This window comes from Choloepus didactylus, chromosome 3, assembly GCF_015220235.1.
Source record: "Choloepus didactylus isolate mChoDid1 chromosome 3, mChoDid1.pri, whole genome shotgun sequence".
Lineage (NCBI taxonomy): Eukaryota > Metazoa > Chordata > Mammalia > Pilosa > Megalonychidae > Choloepus > Choloepus didactylus.
The window spans coordinates 45,268,587-45,291,243 of NC_051309.1; the positions used below are offsets into that span (position 1 = coordinate 45,268,587).

General features: G+C 33.3%; 1 protein-coding gene across 2 annotated transcripts in view; it reads left to right on the forward strand.

Moving 5' to 3' along the window:
- The window catches only part of TMEM33 (transmembrane protein 33), a 20,828-nt gene extending 1,798 nt beyond the window's left edge, over positions 1-19,030 (forward strand). Inside the window, exons 3-8 of one of the 2 annotated variants that reach the window (XM_037829694.1) lie at positions 1,843-1,937; positions 2,405-2,592; positions 7,075-7,142; positions 8,065-8,198; positions 12,202-12,285; positions 16,972-19,030. In XM_037829694.1, coding sequence (XP_037685622.1) covers positions 1,843-1,937; positions 2,405-2,592; positions 7,075-7,142; positions 8,065-8,198; positions 12,202-12,285; positions 16,972-17,101 — 699 coding nt within the window. In that variant the 3' untranslated portion in view covers positions 17,102-19,030. The remainder of the gene's footprint in view (positions 1-1,842; positions 1,938-2,404; positions 2,593-7,074; positions 7,143-8,064; positions 8,199-12,201; positions 12,286-16,971) is intronic. The other variant, XM_037829695.1, reaches the window with a different exon arrangement.
- The last annotated feature ends 3,627 nt before the right edge of the window (positions 19,031-22,657 follow it).

Genomic DNA, 22,657 nt, shown 5'->3' on the forward strand with positions numbered 1-22,657 from the left:
GAATCTTAAAGGTGATGGATCAGGGGAGGGGGAGGGGGGTCGGGGTATGATGGAGTTCTATGTATGGGGTTTGTACTGTTTTTACAACTGTTCCTGTACTTATAAAATAAGTTCCTGAACTTATTTCAAAATAAAATTTATTATAAAATAGATAAATAAATAAAGTGGTGTCCACCGTATTCTCCATTGTAAAGATAGCTTTCTTTTTTGTAATTAAAAAGTATTCTATAGCTTGATACTTAGGAGTATGTGAATTTTCTGTTCCTCAACAATTTTTTCACCCAAAGAACCACTGATTTTTTTTTTCTGAACTAGATATTACTGTGGTGTTTAGGCAGTTTGCTCTTAAAATGTAAACTAATAAAATGTTTTAAACCTTTTTTATTGTGAAATAAATTACATGTACAGAAAAGTGTACACATTGAAATGTAGAGTTCAGTGATCTATCACAAAATGAACACCTTAAACAAAAAGGTTTTAAAAGAAAATATTCTAAAATTGAATTCCAAACTGGTGTAAAATCTGAGTATTTGAGGAGACACTAAGCACAGTAAGCTAAATTGATCCTTCCACTTGATTACTGCTGATCAGAGGAGTCGTGGTATGGTAGGTTCCTGATAGAATAAACCAGAGGCATTTTCCTATTTCTAAAATTACTTGCATATGGTGAAAAAAGACATGCAGTAAAAGATCCTTAAATTTTAAAATGTACTTGGATTTTATTTTTCAAAAATCTTTATCTTTTTTCCAAAAGATTAAGTTAGATGGCTTAGAGCAGGGTTTTTAGACTCCATTAAGACCCACTAGTGAGTTTTGAAATCAGTTTAGTGATCACAAATAACTTTTCTTTTAAAAATTGAGTAGAATAGAAAATACCAAAATCTGTCACACATTGTAAGGATAAGTATTGTTTTGTGAAACTTGTTTATTTTATATACCTGTGTATGTTTATATTGGTTCTTGATGTAAAAATTGTTTATGCCTAATCAAAAAAGTTTAAAAGCCACTTTGGAATTTTCCTATCAGCTACGTCTTGAATGAGAAAACAGATTTTAAGTTCTTGCTTTTGTGGTAATGGACACATATATTGGAAAAAAGCAGCAAAGGAAAAGTTTTTTTAATAGATAGAATGAGAAAAGATGGGGAAGAAAATGCTGTAAGTATGTTTAATCTAGGACCATTGAAACTAAGTTAAGAATTATGGGGGAGTTTGGGGGGATAGAGTCATGTAATCAGAGAGGCCCTGGTAGCTATATTTTGAGCACATTCATTATGCCAGGCCCTTGTGTACCTAGGCAAAAGATCCAAAGGCTCATGAGTTTCATACTGAGTGACTGTTTCCTTGTTTTTACATTTCTTCCTTGTAAGGTTTATTTAATCCAAACTGGCTTTGTGTGATGCCTTCTTACGCAGATTTGAGACTTACTCAGATCTGTTCAAATTTGAGATTTTTCCAAGAATAGACATTATGGGTCTCTTGAGAGCAATTAGTTCTTATTTAACTCTCTTTTAAAATAGGTGAAGCCAATATTACAAGTGTTGAAGGAATACAGACAATTAGCTAAATTTCTGTTCAGATTTTTCTTTCCTTATTAGTCTTTTTAATTTTTTAAAATGTCAGCTGATATTTTTCTACTTAAGTATTTCCTGTGCTTCTGTATCAAAACTATAAGATGTTAAGGCTTGTTAATAAGTGAAGCAGTTAACTGCCTTAGAGTTTTCACTTAATGTTCTAGAATCAAATGTTATGGTGCTGTTAGAACATACTATGCCATAATCTTCATCTTTAAAAACATAGTTTGCAGATTTAGTTTACTACAATATTTTTCTTTTTAAATCTAGCAATTTATGATGACCAATAAACTGGATACGGCAATGTGGCTTTCTCGCTTGTTCACAGTTTACTGCTCTGCTTTGTTTGTTCTGCCTCTTCTTGGGTATGTATTATGCATATTTCTGCCTTTGATATTCAGTTACTCAGTTTTTATGGAATGCCTTTCAGGTGCAAAACTTGTTGAAATATAAGGGGTTTAGGGATAAAAAACACAAGTCCCATCCTTAAGGCACTAATAATCCAGTAATATTATGTACTGCAGAAATATATCTTGTGCTTTGTGAACACTAACATCAAATTGAAAATCTTAGAAAAAAATGGATGGGTGGGGATGAGATGAGTTCATGTTTTTTGTATTTAACTTGGCAGGAAGAATGCTTTATAAAATTAAGTTGGGTGTATATATACAAAATAATGCTTCTAAGGAGGTAGAATTGGTTCAAGTAATTTTTTTTCTATTGACTATTAAATAATAGATTTAGGTGTGCAATTCTGATGCAATTCACAAAGGAGGAAGACACATGGTAGTTGTTTATGTCTCAGGGTAACATCTCCTCTGGTAATTTGCAGGTTGCATGAAGCAGCAAGCTTTTACCAACGTGCTTTGCTGGCAAATGCTCTTACCAGTGCTTTGAGGCTGCACCAAAGATTACCGCACTTCCAGTTAAGCAGAGCGTTCCTGGCCCAGGCATTGTTAGAGGACAGCTGCCACTACTTGTTGTATTCTCTTATCTTTGTCAACTCCTACCCAGTCACAAGTATCCTTTTCTGCCTTTTTTCACAGTGAAAATGCTGACTAAGCATATAGGAGATCTCTACTGATTGTTTTTTGCTATAGGAATGATTCAGCAATGAAGACTTTCCTTGAAGCTTGAGTTTGTTTATTCACACTTTATTTGAATGAGATACAATTAGTGTAAGAATTTTTGACTTTAAAGTGTTGAACTCTTTAACTTTGAAGAGCTGATGTGGGAATTTGTGTGTCTCTGTTCTTGTCTCATATAGCTTCTCTGTTAGCAATGGGTATTTAAAATTTGAGAGACGAAGCACAAGCCAGTGCTGGACTTATTTATTTATTTATTTTTTTTATTAAATTCAGTTTTATTGAAATACATTCACACACCATACAATCATCCATGATATACAATCCACTGTCCACAGTATGATAACATAGTTATGCGTTCATCACCACAATCTATCTCTGAACATTTTCCTTACATCAGAAAGAACCAGAACAAGAATAAAAAATAAAAGTGAAAAAAGAACACCCAAATCATCCCCCCATCCCACCCCATTTGTCCTTTAGTTTTTATCCCCATTCCTCCACTCATCCATACACTAGATAAAGGGGGTGTGATCCACAAGGTCTTCACAATCACACTGTCACGCCTTGTAATCTACATTATTATATAATTGTCTTCAGGGGTCCAGACTGCTGGGTTGGAGTTTGGTAGTTTCAGGTATTTACTTCTAGCTATTCCAGTACATTAAAGCCTAAGAGGTGTTACCTATATAGTGCATAAGAATGTCCACCAGAGTGACCTCTCGACTCCATTTGGAATCTCTCAGCCACTGAAACTATTTCGTCTCATTTTGCATCCCCCTTTTGGTGAAGAAGATACTCTCAGTCCCACGATGCCGGGTCCACATTCATCCCCGGGAGTCATACTCTGTGTTGCCAGGGAGATTTACACCCCTGGGGGTCAGGTCCCACGTAGGGGGAGGGCAGCGAGTTCACGTGTCGAGATGGCTCAGTTAGAGAGAGAGAGGGCCACATCTGAGCAACAAAGAGGTACTCAGGGAGAGACTCTTAGGCACCATTACATACAACTTTAGACTCTCCTTTGTGGTAATGAGCTTCATAAGGGCAAGTCCCATGCTTGAGGGCTCAGCACATCAAACCGCCAGTCCCAATGTTTGTGACAACATCAACACCAGCAGGACTTATTTTAATATTAAAACTTTTCTTTCATTTAATTCACATCTTTAGGAATGTGTCCAGGTATCTTGCTTTAAAATAGAGAGATACTCAGTTTTTTCCTTTCTTAATACCCGGTGAAAAGTTAATCAAGAAATTACTTAAACAGAGAATGGGATAATCAATCAGTAAATCAATAAACAAAATTTAAAAAATTGGTATGTGCTATAGTTAGAGTAGAAAATAACCTCTATAGATAATCCCTGACAGATAATGAGAGTTCAGTAACTCAATCAGAATTTGTATGTTTACATGTTTCACAAGTGGCATGATAAATGGGTGTTATTCCAAAAAGGAGGAGGGGTGATGGAAGCATTTCTTACATTTAAGTAAATTTGTTAAGAGTTTCTTTACTGTAGGACCCTTGATTTGATAATGTGCATTGTGAGACTGAAACAGTTATCATTGTTTCTTAAACTTGAACATTTTTTTTCTGTGAAACATCCCTCAGGAAAGTATTTTATGAAACATACTTTGAGAAGTGCTACTTTAAGAGTTCTTGAATATTTACAGTACAACTGTGTACAATAAAATACATCTCTAAGACCAAATATTACTACATATCTATGTTTGTGAAGTACAAATTTAAATAGATTTTTTATAAGTCTTGGGTAAGGACAACAGAATTGGAGGAAACTGAAATTTCTTGAGCCCCTGTTTTGCCAGTATATAGGACCTTGACATATTTTATTTAATCCTTGCAACCCTCTGAGAAAATCATTGAGCTGCATGTTATTGATAAGAATATAGAGGCTCAAGGAGTTTAAAATAACTTCCCTCACATCACACTACCTGATAAGTAGTAATGCTGGAAAGGTCTATCTGCCTTAAAAGGCCTACCTGATTTACAGTTAATGGGTGACTATACGTAAGTGTAGTTTTAAATATTTCTGTTTGAACTTGATCAAAGTTGGTAACTACACATGTGTGTATGTATATTCTGTTTAAACTCCTTGGTTTACCAAGAAGATGTAAGTTGTTTGGAATGCTAGGATAAAGTTTTTCATGTTTCAGTGCATAGATGTATAATGTCCCATCATAATTTGCATTGTTAATTTTGGGGTAAAACTCACTAGTTCATTGTTGAACTACAACTGTAAACAGTAATCACATTTGTTTGGTATATCATTGGATTGACCTGCTTTTGCAGCCACATTCATTTAATCACCAGTGTTAAAATTTTAGGCCCTCTGAGTTACAGTGGGAAGTTATATAGAGGTTCTTTGATCCCTATTTATTAGCTTAAAACGTCTCTGTAGAGAGAAATAGAAATAATAGAAACTTTCTTTCAAGATAATTTATAATATAGAACAAATTGAATGCATCAATAGTGAATTCTGGAGTAGAGGCTGGCACAGGCTGGCACAGAGCAGGTACTCAGTTTTGCTGAAGGAGTCCTCAGGTGGTGCCAAATGAGAGTTGTGATCAGTGAAGACAGCCTCTCTGCCTTTTTTTTGTGCAGTTAGTTATTTGCTAGGGAATGTTGACAATTGAGGAGTGTATATTCCTGAAATTCTTACAGAGAGGAAAGTAGTGAGCAGCGGGAAAACATAAGGTAGTAATTGGCAGGAAATACTAATCCAGTGCCTAAAGAAGCTTGGGTATTATGTTAATAAATAAAAGGGGGCCCAAAATAAAAAACGAAATTGTGTTCTGATCTTTGCTTTTAAAAAGGTGATATGTTGTCCTTGCTGTCATTACAGGTACTTAGGGTTTAAATTGTAGGCTTTTCATCCCTTATCTTTACTAAATAGTTTGAGTGACATTGAAAGCTGAGGTTATGAGTCTCTTAGCAAGGATGTGAGAACTACAGAATGTTAGAGGTGAAAGACTCATTAGAAATATCTAGCTTTAATCTCTGCATATTCATTCAACATAGTATGGAACTTGACGTAGGGAAGTGGTCAGTTAGGGACAGAGCCAGGACCAGAACCCAAGTGTCTTCACTCCCAGGTCAGGGTTGTGTGAAGAAGCAACAGTACATTTAGAAACACCTGGGAACTAGTTAATCCCTAGCTGTGATTTCTATATAGTCTGTGAGAGTCCATAAATGGACTTGGTTGGGGGATATCCTAGAAATGAATACCTAGAAATTGTATATAAATGTTTGGTGCCTGGGCACACATAAATTTTTCTGAGGAGAAAATGGTAGCATTTATCAATTTCAAAGGGTCTATGATTCTTTAAAAAGCTTCAAATTGTTTATATATATGTGGTCTCTACTCAGGACATTGACATTTTACTTAATTGTTGTGAATGGCAGGAAAGAATTGATCAGGATATTAATTTGGAGAACTACTATATTATTAGAAAGTTAGGGTTTTTCTAGCACTTGGGTGTACTTCACCAGTTAGGAAGTAGGGACTTTTGGATCCTGTTGAGTTATGGCTGTAATGAATTTGATACTCAGATTGTACTATTTCTTGATATGACAAATCTTCAGTTAGTACAGAAAAATATAATTGCTCATTTTCTAGGAAACTTTAATATTTTTAGAATAAGTATTTTGTCATTCATGACTGACTAACAGTTTATATCATTTCATGGAGATAACTGACTTCAACTTGGCAGAAATTGGTGTGGAAAGTGGGGTCTTTTGAGCAATTTCTATTTTTCAAAAAGCTGAATGGAAATTCTGTATTCATGACATAAAGCTGAAAATTGAACTCAAGTATAAGAATTCTTTGCTTATGTCTGGAATTAAACTGTTAAGGGTCACAGCTGACATGTACAAATGTACACTTTTATTTGTACAAATTAAAAACATATTAATTATAATGGTTTGCTAGGTACAATATCTCAAAATAATGGGGTCCTTTTGTAGGAAAAGAATAATAGGAGATCTTTAGTTGAGGAAAATTTGAGTACTGCTCTGTAAACCATTACCTCTGACTCTTCCTCAGCAGTTGAGATTGGCAAAAGCACTACAAGAGACTGCCTTTTATTTGGAGGCTAAGTTACAATAGCCAAGGTGGCCTCTCTTGATGTTAGAGGCTGTATTATTTAATCCTTTGAGGTGGCCCAGATTTCAATTTAATTTAGCAAATGTTTACAATAAATAATAAATAAATGGGGAAATTTTTTTTTATTAACATTCTTCTTTACAGATAAAGCTTTATTTGGTTATGTAAAGTGAAAGCCATTACACTAAACTCTGTTTTAGTAAAGATAATCTCAGATCTGTATACTTCGACATAACATATAGCCTGTTTTACAATGTTCTGGGTGAATTTTAAATATTTTCCTAAATTGTTTTCCTCAGTGAGTATTTTCCCAGTCCTGTTATTCTCTTTGCTTCATGCTGCCACATATACTAAAAAGGTCCTTGATGTAAGTAAAACTATGCTGTTTTTTTGACTCTTAGATTAGAGATAGTTGACATGAATTTGAAAGATTCAAGACATTTTGGCATTTATCATGGTTTCTCTTACCTTGCAACTTTATTCTAAATTACGTAGTGATTTGAAAGTTTTAGGTTTTTTATTGTTGAAGATTTTGTAGATAAAGGATTTTACTTAAAATGACCTCTAGTCTCCAAAGGAATTTTCAAAGTTTGAAATAAATATCTTTATTTTTTAAAAAGTCATACCTTTTAAGTTTGATATATGTTAGTGCTTATATCTGACATACCTGCTAAGTAAAGTTAGACTGTATCTCTTTTATGCTAATGTTCAGAATTTCTGCTTTTTCTAAGAGTTTTTCTTGTTACTGGGTTGGAACATAAAGCCTAACTTCAGTGTGCCAGTCAGATTTACTTCATATACATTGAAAATTGAATTAAAATATCTGAGTTTATGCCTCATGTTGGCCTTTTTCTTTATCCCTGTAATTCTTTGGTCTCAGCAGTGATTAGTACTTTAGGTACTAATCATAATTTGTACCCTTAGGAGTCACAGATATTTTAATTATATTCCTGGATAGTCCAGTTTTGTTGTGATTAGAGAGAAATAGCTGTTTTTTTTTTTTTTTTGTAAAATAATCATTTTTTAAAAGAAAGTAAAACATCTGAAAATGAAAAGGATTTTTAACAGAGTTTTTTTTTTTTTTAACTCTTCAAAAATATAAAATAAAATCTAGCAGGAAAATACAATAACTTTTGTCCTTTAGTAGCTTGTAAACTTTTATACCATCATTTCCAAATAATTTTCTCTTTGTTGTATTTCCTGCTGGATATGCTCTTTATCTAAAGAAAGAAATAGTTGAGAGATAAAAATGCTTCATTGTTTCTAATGTTTGATTTCTTTTGTTTTAGGCAAAGGGTTCAAATAGTTTACCTCTGCTGAGATCTGTCTTGGATAAATTAAGTGCTAATCAACAGAATATTCTGAAATTCATTGCTTGTAATGAAATATTCTTGATGCCTGCTACAGTTTTTATGCTTTTTAGGTAAGAATAAAACTAAAATTTGTTTGGAAGGCTGATGACTAAGTGAAGATAATAAAGATAACTTAAATTTTATCCTGTTTAAATCTGTTGAAGAAGATATTGACATATAGAGCTACATGTATCTTAGCAATCACTTAATCTGTGTCTTTTCATTTATAGGTAGAGAAGCTGAGACATAATAGAAAACCTAAGAATTTGTCTTATTTATCATTCCTTGTGATTTATTGTTTAATATTTTGAAAATTAGTTTCAGAATCACTACTTTTGAAAGAATCTTGGGAAGTCTAGTCCAATATTGAGATGATTTTCCTTATACTAGAGAAAAATCTTAAAATTATGTTCTAGTATTAAACTTTTTTATTGTGGTAACATATATACAACATAAAATTTCCCATTTTTAACCATTTTCAAGTCTTTTATTCACTGGTATCATTACATTTACAGTGTTGAGTTACTGTCACCACCATCCATTACCAAAGTTTTTTCATCACCTTAAACAGAGACCCTAACCCCATTATGCAGTAACTCCCCATCTGCTTCCTCTTCCCCTATTTTCCCCTTTTAGCCCAGGTTCCCTATATTTTGGTTTGCTAAAGCTGATGAAATGCAATATACCAGAAATAGACTGGTTTTAACAATGGGGATTTGTTAGCTTACAAGTTTACATTTTGAAGGCTGTGAAAATGTCCAAATTAAGTCATCAACAGGTTGATACCGTCTGTGAAGACTGGTTACTGGTGAGCTTGGGCTTCTTTGTTAGATAGCCAGGCACATGGTGACGTTTGCTGGGCCTTCTCTCCTGAGTTTCGTTGCTTCCAGCTTCTGGCTTCAGTGGCCTTCCTCTCACAGCTTCTCTCGGGCTTTTTCTGTGAGCTTCTCTCTGTTTTCTGTGTGTCCTTTATCCTCTTATCCACATCTCAATTGAAATAACATAATCAGAAGGTTCCACCTACAATAGGACTACACACACAACAGTGGACTAAATTTAAGAACATACTTTTCTGGGGTCCGTAATCTACATTCTGTCTCTATTTTGCTGAATACGAGTTAGATCCATTGTATTTAATAAACCATGCCACACTGTCCTCTAAAATGTCTGTATCAGCTGCTTTCCATAGTTTTGTTAATATGTAACAAACTTTTATATTGGTTGGCTATATAATTATATTTCATCTTAATATGCATTGCCTTGATTAACTAGTGAGATATTTCTATACCTGACAGTTACTCGTTTCTTTAGCAGTCTTTTCAAATGAATAACAGAGTTTTGTAGATTTTCCTTATAAATGTATCTGTTCCATTCTTTTAAATGTTTTCTTCAGAACTACAGGATTGACACATGGTACCTAAATTGTGGGGTTCCAAACTAGATAATATAATCTAAATAAAGTTCTGGAATGGTACAACGGAAAGACTTCCTAGTAGGTGTTAGGAACCTGGTTCTAGGTGACTTGACCATTAACTTAGCCTAGAGCCTTGATTTTCTCATTTAAAAGGCTAGTAACTGTAGTTGAAATAGGTGGTCCCTTTAACATCCTTCCAGCTGTGTTATTCCATGAATGCCGAATACAGGATTTGATGGAGCTGTATTTATCAATTATTCAACTCTAAAACTTGCACTGTAAAAGTTAATCAAGTCTTCTCTCATCCTGGAAGCCAAAGGCACATAAAAGAAAAGGGTAATGTACTCTGGGTCAAAGGAGAAAGGGACAAGACCAAAATTCCAGTATTTTCCCCATGATTTGTAGGTCTTACTTTTTAATATTTCTCTTTTGTGATCCTGATCTGACACTTAAACCTAGTTTGTACTTTAATTAGTAAAAGGAACCTTTGCCCTCTTGTATTCTCACTCATTTTTCTGGTTTTAGGGTCACCTAATTCTGATCTTGGGTCATACTAGGTTCTGTGATTTTTTTCATGTAACAATGAAAATCGAAATGGTAGATACTGAAACTAGGTCATTATAAGGATATGGCTGATGTCCACATCTGAAACCTCCCAGATTCTGTGTAATAAGTGAAATAATTTATTATGCTCCTCTTAAATCATCTTTAGAGAATTACAATAAAATGCTGAAATGCCATGCAAACTTACACAAAAAGCCTTATTGGCACCACAGTGAATTTTTTGTTGGAGTACCATATTTTGATTCATTGGTGCATTAACTCATTGTGCTACTTAACATTTTACTTGAACACTATTGTGTACAAATTTATTTTCACTTTAGTTTTCAAGATTAAAGTAAAGGAAAAGAGAATTCACCAGAAATATTTAAATAAAGAAATCAATTTGTTTTTCTAAAAAATTAAAATAAGGTTTTAAAGGTTTATTCAGTCCCTAAAAGAAAATGCTATTAATGTCTTAAGTATGTCAGTTGAATGTAACACTAACTATATAAAATCATTACTATTCCTTATATGCTCCCCTTTTGTGAGAAATACAATCTAATATTAGAATGCTTTAAGAGTTATATTTGTAGCAATAATGTTCAAAGTTCTGTATTTAAAAATAAATGTACAGCCTGAGTTTATCCTATATGTACACACACATATATATATAGACAGATTAAAGGATGATCATTATAGCTTTATACACTGGAACCATCCAAAATATTCTTTAGTAGGGAGCTTGTTAAATAATGGTACATACATGAAATGGAAAATTTGAAGCTGTAAAAAGAATGAGGTAGTTTATGTGTTGTGATATGGACTGATCTCCAGAACAAAATAAGTGAAAAATTTGGATAGAACAGTACAGAACATTTCCATTTATGTTTTGCTGTGTCTGTGTTTAAGGACATATGTGTGTTTATTATATTTATATATATATGTATATATATATATAGACACCCACATTTATTTCTGCCACAGTTTCTTCATCTTTAAATTGGGGATGACGACAATATCACCTCCCTCCTAGAGTTGTTATATGGATTCAGTGAATTACATAAAGTGAGCCCTATATTAGTGGCAGTCATATATACTTTTGTACATAAATATCTAGAAGGATATATTAGAAAACTGTGTTATAACTTTAAGGAAGGGGATAAATCAGATGATGGGAGGCTTGTTTATCAATGAATATTCTTTTCTACTTATATTTTCTGGAGTGTATTACTTTTTCATTTTAAAAAAGTTAAAAATTTGGGAAGATAAATGTAACATTCGGTTTAGTGATAAGTTTATAATCTATTTTTATTATGAAAGTAATAACACAATTTAAGAAAAAGCTAAAAAAAAAAACACCTAAAAATCCACATGTAGCATTTTAATGTGTTTTCTCCAAAAACAGTTTTAAAATATAGCTGTAATAATCACTATAGTTTGTATTTTGCCTTTTTCAAAGTTGCTATATGGTTTTCATAACCAAGATTTTAAATAGTTGTATACTGAGTATATCAAATAAACATAATTTAGTTAACCAAGCCCTTTCTGTCCACATGAAGTTGTTGCTGCATTTTGTTTGTAGTTATTTCATTGCATATATTAATCCAGATAGCTTTTTCTAGGGAAGAATTCCAGATGTGGAATTTCATTAAAATATATGTAGTTCTTGGGGTACTGTAATTGTGCTTTTTAACCAAGTAATCAGTATAGGCTATGTAAATTTACTAATAGGTCTGTGTAACTTTATTAGTTTTTTAATTTATTTATCATGAACCACTTTTCATTTTAATATCTTAGGAAGTTTTCAGATTTAATTATCAGTCAGTAGTAATTATGGAAAAATTTATGTAACACTTTCTGATTGTTAATAGTTTTTTTAAAACTTGAAAATGCATATGTGAATCTATGCTTATGAAAATTTAAACAATAATGATTTATTTTTTACCAAACATATACATTCTTGTATTTCCTTTTTAGAATAACTCAGAGTTAGATGTGATAGATATTACTGTGATCATTTGATGAGTGAAGATATATTTATTCTCTAGTTGAATTGCTTTTAAGTTTTGAGAATGTGACAGTGTATATTTAACAACCTTGTATTTGTTTTTTTGCAGTGGTCAAGGAAGCTTACTCCAGCCTTTTATATACTACAGATTTCTTACTCTTCGATATTCCTCTCGAAGAAACCCATATTGCCGGTAAGCTCATGATTAGTTTAAATCTGTTTTGTTAATGTAATATGAAACTAATAGCACTTGTAATCCATAGGAGTTAATTAGTTGATGTGTTAGAATTTAGAAGCAAGCAATGTTTTCAGAAATTTAAGTTCTAGGGCCTAGCACTATCTAGGGTTGGCGAGGAAGTTTTTGTATTTCTTTTCAGAAACTGAGACTGGAGTTACCTTGACTACCTCTAAAACACTGCTACAGCTTAGGGTGGTTCAAGTTGTGTTAAAACATAAACCCCACCTAAGGAACTTTTCCTAGTTGAAGAAACAAAAACACATATCAGATAAAAGAAAGAAATGATAGATAGTTGAAGATACAATATTCACAAGTCAGTATATGATGGGCTACCACATGTTTGCTTTATTGTATCAGTATTATAGAAGTCCACAGGAGGGAAAGATCATTAGGCCAGAAGATAGAAGAACCCAGGAAGGTTTCACAATATGGAGATTTAAATTTGTTCTTGGAAGGATTAAAGCCTTTGAGTAGACAGTGAGAATAAGTACAAACATTTTAGGTAGGCATTAGGAGCACATGTTCAGAGGCAAATGGTACAAGTCCTGTTTGAGGACATTGAGTAGACCTGTTTGGCTATAATGGAGATTCTGTATGGCAAGTTACTGGAGCTAAGAGTGGAAAGGCTACACTGGGGCCAAATCATAAAAATTCTTTAATTTCAGGGTAAGACGTTTGGAATTTATCTTTTAAATGGGCGTAATGGTGGTGTTCTACATGATTAAAGTATTCTGATAGCCTTGTGCAGAGTAGATTGAAGAAGAAAGACAGGGAAGCATGAAATACTTAGGAATTACTATAGTGTTGCAGGAATTAAGGCATAAATTCATATGCAGAAAATTATGAATCCTGACCTCAAAAGTTGAAGTAAAACTAAAATGAATAGCTGTTTTTTTTAAAAAAAACTTAAGTTTTTAAATGTTACTTAGATACTATGTTAACATAATTTTTGTTTTCAAGTTTAAAATAAATTCATCATGTAGTAGTTGAATTCAGCCAGAAATCCAAGTATTATATTAGAATGATCTCTGTTATATTGTAACAAGAAAAGTGAAAAGAACTGAATTTGAATACTGGCCCATTATTTACTAGGTATGGCTTTAGACAGGTTACTTAAATTTGAATTTTTTTAGTGAAAGGAGAGAAAACCTAGTGAGAGTGAAATGAAGTAATGTTTTTAAAGTGCTTACAATCTATTAGGTTCTTCATAAATGGTTTATTGTCTCTTTTCTCTGATTCTCCCTTTGAGATTTTTGTACTCTTTTAGACAATCTTTCACTTTCTGAATTAGAGCTTATTTATTTTAGACATAGATTCTTAATGAGTCCCTAGTGCAAATAAACCTTCATTTGTACTGGATTCCATGAGATTTTGCATTTTCTTTGTGGTCCATGTATTCATTTCAGACATTATCTTCTTGTCCCCTGCCCTGACAATAATCTTTCATCAACAGATTTGCTTCTCTGTGCTCTGTTATACCCCCTTCTTCTCCACTCCCATTTGCTGCACATGTTCTTAAGTTATATCAGCACATCTGGAAATTCAGAAATGTTCAGTGGAATGAAAAAGAAAGGATAGCAGTAGATCAATATAATACAAATATGTGCTAATCAACATCTTCAAAGATCTCCCATAAGTATATGGTATAATCAAAACAGTAGAAAAGTAATGGAAAGATTTGGACTCATAAAATATTGATTAACTACTTTTTCTACCCTATGCTTTTTTTGTTAAGAATTTTGAGACTCAGTATTAGTATTTTGTACCATTTACACTTATTGTGTTATTTATTTTCAAGTTGGTAGTATCAGTCCTTTGTTGATAAGTATTGAGAGCTGTGCTCCACATTATGGCAGCCACTAGCCAGATTTGACCATTTAAATTTAAATTAATTAAAATTCAGAAAATTTAAAACTCAATTCCTATGTCATGCTGACAACATTTTTAAGTGCTCAGAAGCTATGAGTAGCTGTCAGGCACTGTATTGGACAGCACAGATACACAACATTCCATCATCACTTTAAGTTTTGTTGTTAGTGCTGCTCTAGGAGAACTCTGTACTAGGTGTGGATGAGAGTTGGGAATAAAAGAAAGAACCATGTGACATGAGACAAGTTATTTACCTCATGAGGCCTCATCTGTAACCTGAAGGGGTTTGACTCAAGTAGTCTCAAAATGACTTCTTTCTTCATTTGATTAATTCATTCAGAAAATAGTGATTGTGTGTTGGTGATAACAAGACTACATAGGATTAAAATAACTGCTTTCAGAGAACTTAGAAATCAAGTCATTTGAAGACTGAGTCTGAGTTCTGTGCCTAAGTTCAGGCACGTGGGTGCCTGAAAGTGCTTGTAAACCAGTAATTACATATTATTGGAGCTGAGGAAGTATAGGGAATGGATAAGGATCTGTGCTTAGAAGTGTAGATGGGACTAGATCATGGAAGGGTTTGGATTTTATTTCAAAGTAGCAAGAGTTTTTAACATGGAGAGGTTGGAAAGATGATGAGATCTGATTTAGAAATATCATTCCAAAAATGGATTGCAGGCTTGCCAAGAGGAAAAAATGATAGACCAATTTGGAGTATAGTCCAGATAATATTAGAATCTCAACTAATTAATTTAGTGGTAAAGGACAGAGGAGATAAATTTGAAAGATATTTTGGAGGTAGGTCTCAGGACTTGGGGAAGAAGAATGAGATAAAGAAGTCCTCCAGGTTTCTGGCCTGGGAACCTAAGAGAGTTATGAGTGCTGTCACTAATATAGGAAATACAAGAAGGGCAGGCTTTTGGATAAATGTGCATCTTTCCAAATTTTCCTGTCTTTTTTTTAAGTAGATTTATTGCGTTTTTCTTACCGTAGAAATAACAGGATACAGAAAAGTAGACTGGGCATTGCGTCTTATGCAGAGGTTAGGTTCTTGAGGCAGCACATAAGGTGAAAATTGTGAAATGCCAAAATTACCCTTGATGATCCTTCAAATATACTTATAAATTACAGCATACATGATTTTAGTGTGATACACACAGTAATGTACAGTATGTAATAAAGAGTACTTCGTAGGCAATGAGCACAGTTAAGGCAAAGTCTACAGCCTATTTTGGGCACAGACATGACAGAGCTGGAACAGAGGAGTCATGGCAGGGAGTGGCAAGAGATGAAGCAGAATGTTAGATTGAGACCGGGTTATGGAGGGTCTTAGATGTTAATGGTGAGGAGTGGGCTTTCTAAAGGAAATAAAGCCAGTTTGAATAGCTGAATGATCCACCTGGGAAGTAAAATTTATTGAGCATTTACTGTGTTGACTCATTTAAACTTCGTTCATTACAACTCTGTGATGTCCATAATACTATTTTATAGATGAGGAAAGCTCTGAGAGACATGTGTTCCTTTAAAGAAATAGTGGGTGGGATTGTGTATACTATATAATTTTCTCTTTCTTGCTCTTTTTTTAGAGCTAGTTGAATTTGCCTAAGTTAAATGTGAGAGTGATGCAACTCTAAGGAAGAAAATACAAATTGTCCTTAATCTCAGCCTGTGAGATAGCAATTTATTATCTATTTATCTCCTAAACATTTGAGAGTAGTTTGCATACATCATGCTCCTTTACCACTTAAGACTTCCATGTATATTTCCTAAGAACAAAGATATTCACTTATGTAACCACAATGAGTACAATTACCAGGTTCAAGAAATTTAACATTGATATAAAGCTTACAATGTGTTTTCTTAATTTTTTCAATTGTCCCAATATATCTTTTTGGGCATTTCTCCTCCATTATTATTAGATCCAATCCAGGATCATGTATTGCATTTAATAGTCATTGTCTCTTTAGTCTCTTTTTTGTTCATTTAATTGTGGTAACATATATACAACATAAGGTTTCCCATCTTAACCACTCCCAAGCATACAATTCAGTGGCATCAGTCACATTTACAGTGTGCCGCCGTCACCACCATCCCTTGTTGAAACTCTTCCTCATCCCAGAGACCCTGCCCCCATTATATATCAACTCCCACCATTCCTTCTCATCCCCACCTCTGGTAACGTGATTTGTTTTGTATTTGCATATTGTAGTTATTTTGCATATTTTAGGTATTTCATACAAGTGAAGTCATACAATATCTGTCCTGTGTCTGGCATATTCATTCAACATGATGTCTTCAAGGTTCATCCATGTTGTAGCAATCAGAACTTTATTCCATTTTATGACTGAGTAATATTCCATTGTATGATTATACCATATTTTGTGTGTCTGTTCATCTGTTCATGGACATTTGGGTTGCTTCTCCCTTTTGGCAATTATAAATGATGCTGCTGTGAACACTAGTGTACAAATATCTGCTCAGGTCCCTGCTTTCAAGCCTTTTGGGTACATATCTAGAATGTCTGGGATTTCTGGGTCATATGGTTGTTCTTTGTTTAACTTTTTGAGGAACTGCCTCAAAAACTGTTTTCCTTAAATGAACTTCTGATTTTGAGAATTTTATTATGTGTATTTTTGTTTCATACAATGCATTTCTAGTTATTTCTTTTATTTCACATTTTTAAATTATTATGGGAAATTCCTTCATTAGCATTTGTTAGCATTATGTTATTTTTTCCTTGCATTTCTGAAAGAAAATAATTTTATTTTGCAGGACCTTGTTTAATGAACTGAGGATTGTTGTTGAACACATAATAATGAAACCTGCTTGCCCACTGTTTGTGAGAAGACTTTGTCTCCAGAGCATTGCCTTTATAAGCAGACTGGCACCAACAGTTGCATAGTTTAACATTCAATTATATATTATTAGCAGCTGATACTTCTGCTAGGGATTTGTAAATTCCAGGTGTTACACTGACCTCAATCCAATTTAAATCATTTACCTAAATGCATCTCAATAGAGAAATAATCGTTCTCCTGGCATGTTAAATCAAGCCTTTTAAAAAGTTTCTGAGAAAACTTTATTGTGCTGTGTAGCTAATGGTTAAGGAAGTTTATATCTTGTGATAAATGTACCAAATTCTTTTTAGATGTTATCATGAAGTACATTTTTTTCCTCTTGTAAAATAGCTCTTAAATTTGCTTTAATCTAATTGGTAGTCTGAGTTTATATCTGGCATGGGTTCATTATGGTAATACTAATATACATGACTTCAGTATCTTTTGAGACAGTATTCTTTTGCCATTCAGTAATTTTGGTTGATGATTTTAACAGAACTTTCTACTGTATTTAATTTCAAATTGTTATTAGATTGACTTTGTGCTGCTTTAATAGGACAGATTTAATTGGATGTACCATTGTAAGAGGAATTCTATATTTATGTTATTCTATGACCTTCCAAACTTGATTTCCACAAATACTTATGGCTTTTAATAGATATATGTATAAAAGGCTCAATTGTAAGCTTGTTAGCCAACCGGTAAATATATGGGGTCACCTGACCATTTTACATCAGAAAGCAGTAGTTTGATGGCTGTACTTTCAAAGACCCGTTAGGCAACGATTCTGAAATAGGAAAACCTTTTACAAATGTGGACATGCAGGTTATTATTAGTATTATCATAGTCTGTAGAATTATCTAGTTCAGATTCTTGACTGCCAATTTTCTCAGTTTCTTAGGCTTGAATTTTCATAGACAAATGCTGCAGTTCAGACACCTTTTGAGAGGAATGTAACTGAAGATTGAGCATAAGTCCATGTGACTATCCTTGGCATCTCTTCTGAAATAATAATGAAGATTATCCTGTAGATTACATATTTACCCATCAAATCTGATTTAAAAGGTTAAATGGAAAAGTTTATAGGCAAGGTAATTGATTGGGAGTTGGATCAGGGGAGGAGTTGTGGGAAAATAGTGTGCATTTCAGTTTTGTAATACACAAATTTGGAGGAATTGGATGTATTATACAGCTGTGATTTGAGTTGTATAAAATGTTAAATCCTGTTTATTCAGCTTCCATGAACTCCTTTATAAAATTCATTCTGATCTTTATTACTGTTGCATGATTGGAAATGTTTAAAACATTACAAAATTGTAGTACAGAATAACTAATGGTTTTTGTAACCAGTTTTCTTCTCTCTGCATGTGATTTGGATTTATCAAATACATTCATTAGTACCTTATCGATAACATCATCCTCCTGATCTAAACAAAAAGTTCTACTTGATAGTTCTTATTTGCTTGAACTCAACTGTAACCAGCTATTTTTGTATTTTTGTAATATTTATCCACTAAGTTGGAGAAGTAGCTTTATAATATACAGTTAATTTTGTGCGCACTCACGTGTCTGTGTGTGTATGTGTGTGTGTGTCCTGTGTGGCTAGCCTCATTATCACTATGTAATCTGATGGTTTAAAAACTAGAATTTCTAGAGCAATAAAGCTTGACTGTAAATTTAAGTAAGCAGTACATTATTGATTTCTAATGATGTTTTAAAAATTTAAGTCTTGAATTATATCAAATTTTGGCAGCTGAAGTCATATTTATTTTGAGGTTGTAAGATTTTTTTTATTTGTTTTGTACAATTATTTATCTTGAGATCATTTTAGATTTACAAAAGACTTGCAAAAATAGTACAGAGAGTTCCTATGAACTCTACTCAGCTTTCTTTTATGTTAGCATCTTACATAACTAAAGAACATGTATCAAAACTAAGAAATTTACTGTGGAACAATACTGTTAGCTAAAATACAGAACTTATTTGGATTTCAACATTTTTCTCCTTTTTAATTTTCTTTTTGCATGTTCTGTTTTTACCATGATCATCTTTTACTTTTAATATCCTGTAAGTATATCTGTTTTGAGTTTTTCCTATTTTGAAAATTATTGTTGGTTCAAAAAGATTTTCCAAAAGGAAGTAATTCATGTTGGTTTTAGCAAAAAATGTTAACATTAAAACCACTATACTTGAAAACAGTTTTTGCTTTATGTTGAGGCTTATTATCACATAACAGAATTGTAATCTCTGATATACTCATGTTTGATTGAATGGAAATACAGATTTGTTCTTTAAAGGAAGGCTTGATTAAATAAAATACTCCTAGATTCCAAAAAAAGTAAAATTTACAATCTGAGCATTACTAGATATTTAGTTTGCATGCAATCGTTGTTAGAAATTATGCAGTTTGAATATGTTACAACCTGCTGATTTGACATCTGAAATAATAGGGTAACATATGCAACTATCAAATTAAAATTAAGAAAATACAATAATTCTATACAGAATGAAAGCTGTAGGAGAAATGAAATCATACTGCATAGCTGAACTTATTTGTACATACAGGTTTAAAAGAAGTTGACTTAACATGCAGACCATCTAATTCTTCAGGAAGTGGTATAGTGCATTGTTCTAGTACTTAAATATTAAATCCTCTTGAACAGGTGGAAGCCGTACACAAAACCTGCTTTATTTTAATATAGCTAGGATTCTATATTCCTTTGTATACTTGATTCCTTATGAATAGAAATCTTTTTAAATCAGTCAAAAGAGAAATTCCTTAAATACAATTTGTATTTAAATTTTCTTAAAATAAAATTCACTAAAGTAGATGCTCTTGGAAGAAAGCAAACAAGGAAGCCAACCTTATTACCATTTTAAAATTTGAATATTTAGGAACCTCCCTTCCAGAGAAAATCAAGATATGCTAATATTAAATCAAAAGTTATGAAATATCAGTGGAATCTTTTACATAACTAAGATTTGCAAAGCTATTAGAATGCTTTCCTTTCTTCCTAAAAATAAGGCTCAAAAATTCAGATTAGTGTAGAAGTTTTGTATATGAATGTTGTTCATCCTGGAAAGAAAAATGTTTGTATGTGTAATAAGGCAAGCAGAACTGAGAAATTTAGTTTTTAATGTTTCAGATCAGAATGAATGAAATTAAGTTTGAGGGATTGTGGTAAAGAACCTTAACTAATGCTAAGGAATTTATTTTGATTAGTATGGTTATTCTGAAAGCCTGCTAGCCCTCTTCAGATCTAGCCTCAAAGCGTTCATACAAAGTAGACTGATTTTGATATTTATTCAGCAAACTAAAGGGAGAAAGTGGCCACGGACAAATTATGTTTATAATCAGTAGGTGGTGCTCTTTTCCCAAGTAGCCCTCCTTCCCTCCCCCCACCCCGCCCCGTTGCTGCAGGAGTGTTGGAGGGTTAAATGCCACTAAAAGTGCTTAGTCAGCCATAAAACTAAGGATTTGTATTCCATGACCCTTTTTATGTGCGACCATTCAATATTCAACAGATACTTGGTAAGCATTTACTATCAGTACGTTGTTAAAATAATGAGATGTTCAAAAGCTGGAATAGGTACCCTGTCAATATCTGCTTTCTAGGTAAACGGTAAGATAGGCCACGATTAGGTTGGCATCATTCAGATGATGGTCTGTCTGGTTTGTGTCTTTTCATTCTAAGTGCCTAAATCACCTATTCAGATCAATTGTAAAACTGTTCTTTCTCCTTCTATATTTCCAGATGTAGAAAATTGTTACTTAGAATATTTTCATTGTCATTTTGTAGGTACACTAGATATAACTAGTTCAACCTCTTTAAAAATTCAGGTATTTCACAGTAATGAGAAAGCATATTGAATTTTGGCGGCTATTGTATCAGGAACGTTTCATAGATTTGAAAACTCAATTTGGATCGAAGAGACAACTAGCTTCTCCTAACACCTTGTCATTTCTCTAGGATTAACAGAATTCCACAGAGGCTGTATGATCGTATAGCTCAATAAATAGTATGCTAAAGTCATACATTTATAAATCTAGGAGTTACTCCCAGGGATTGTTTTAATGAGCATTCCTCTTAATATTCTTGGTGGAAGGTTATTGGGTTTGTTACGAAAGATATAAAAGGAACTGCTGAAGGTTTGGGAAGGTTTTATCTAGTGGTAGTTATTCCAGGAGACATTTATCTTCTAAGATAGTATTCAGGTGGAGTTCTTTAGAAAGGAACACATTATTCCACTGTAAGAATTTAGAGTAGTCTTTCCTTTCTTGTGCAGTGCAAATAGGAAAACTAACCACTGGGTTGCTGTAACAAGAAATAAAGTGCAGTATTTGTAAAATCTAAAGCAGATTCTTTTTCTTAGAAAAGGATTGGGAAAAATTATGGATATCTTTGCTGGAATCTAAAAATTAGCTGTATTCCAAGAGAAAAGGGCCCAAGAATCATTTCACTATTTCCTTCATAGCCATATGAAGCTATTTTTGAGTGCTCAGCATTTTTTTTTTAATCATCATTTTATTGAGGTATATTCACATACCACGCAGTCATACAAAACAAATCGTACTTTCGATTGTTTACAGTACCATTACATAGTTGTACATTCCTCACCTAAATCAATCCCTGACACCTTCATTAGCACACACACAAGAATAACAAGAATAATAATTAGAGTGAAAAAGAGCAATTGAAGTAAAAAAGAACACTGGGTACCTTTGTCTGTTTGTTTCCTTCCCCTATTTTTCTACTCATCCATCCATAAACTAGACAAAGTGGAGTGTGGTCCTTATGGCTTTCCCAATCCCATTGTCACCCCTCATAAGCTACATTTTTATACAACTGTCTTCGAGATTCATGGGTTCTGGGTTGTAGTTTGATAGTTTCAGATATCCACCACCAGCTACCCCAATTCTTTAGAACCTAAAAAGGGTTGTCTAAAGTGTGCGTAAGAGTGCCCACCAGAGTGACCTCTCGGCTCGTTTTGGAATCTCTCTGCCACTGAAGCTTATTTCATTTCCTTTCACATCCCCCTTTTGGTCAAGAAGATGTTCTCCGTCCCACGATGCCGGGTCTACATTCCTCCCCGGGAGTCATATTCTACGTTGCCAGGGAGATTCACTCCCCTGGGTGTCTGATCCCACGTAGGGGGGAGGGCAGTGATTTCACCTTTCAAGTTGGCTTAGCCAGAGAGAGAGGGCCACATCTGGAGTGCTCAGCATTTTGACATTAACCTTTTTTTTTCTTGCTTCATGACAGTTTAATTTCAGACTTGTACTATTTTCTTTTGTAACTTTGAAATAGAACAGTTCCTTTTTGACATAAATTTTTGCCTATATATACATTTGTAAGTTGAGACCAACGGGCAAAGTCTTGGGCAGGTAACATTTATGATCTGTTTATATTGGAATAAATGTTAAAGGGTCACAAAGATTAGAAACAGTTACAAAAAACTGCTTGAGTTTTATAAGTGCATGACTTTCAGTGCTCTATAATGGAATATATTGAACTAAAAATTTTATATACAGTATGTCAGCATTTCTTGAATCCATTTTTAATATCTAATATTGAATAGGTTGAGGGAGTTTAATTCTTCAGGCCAATACTATCCAGACT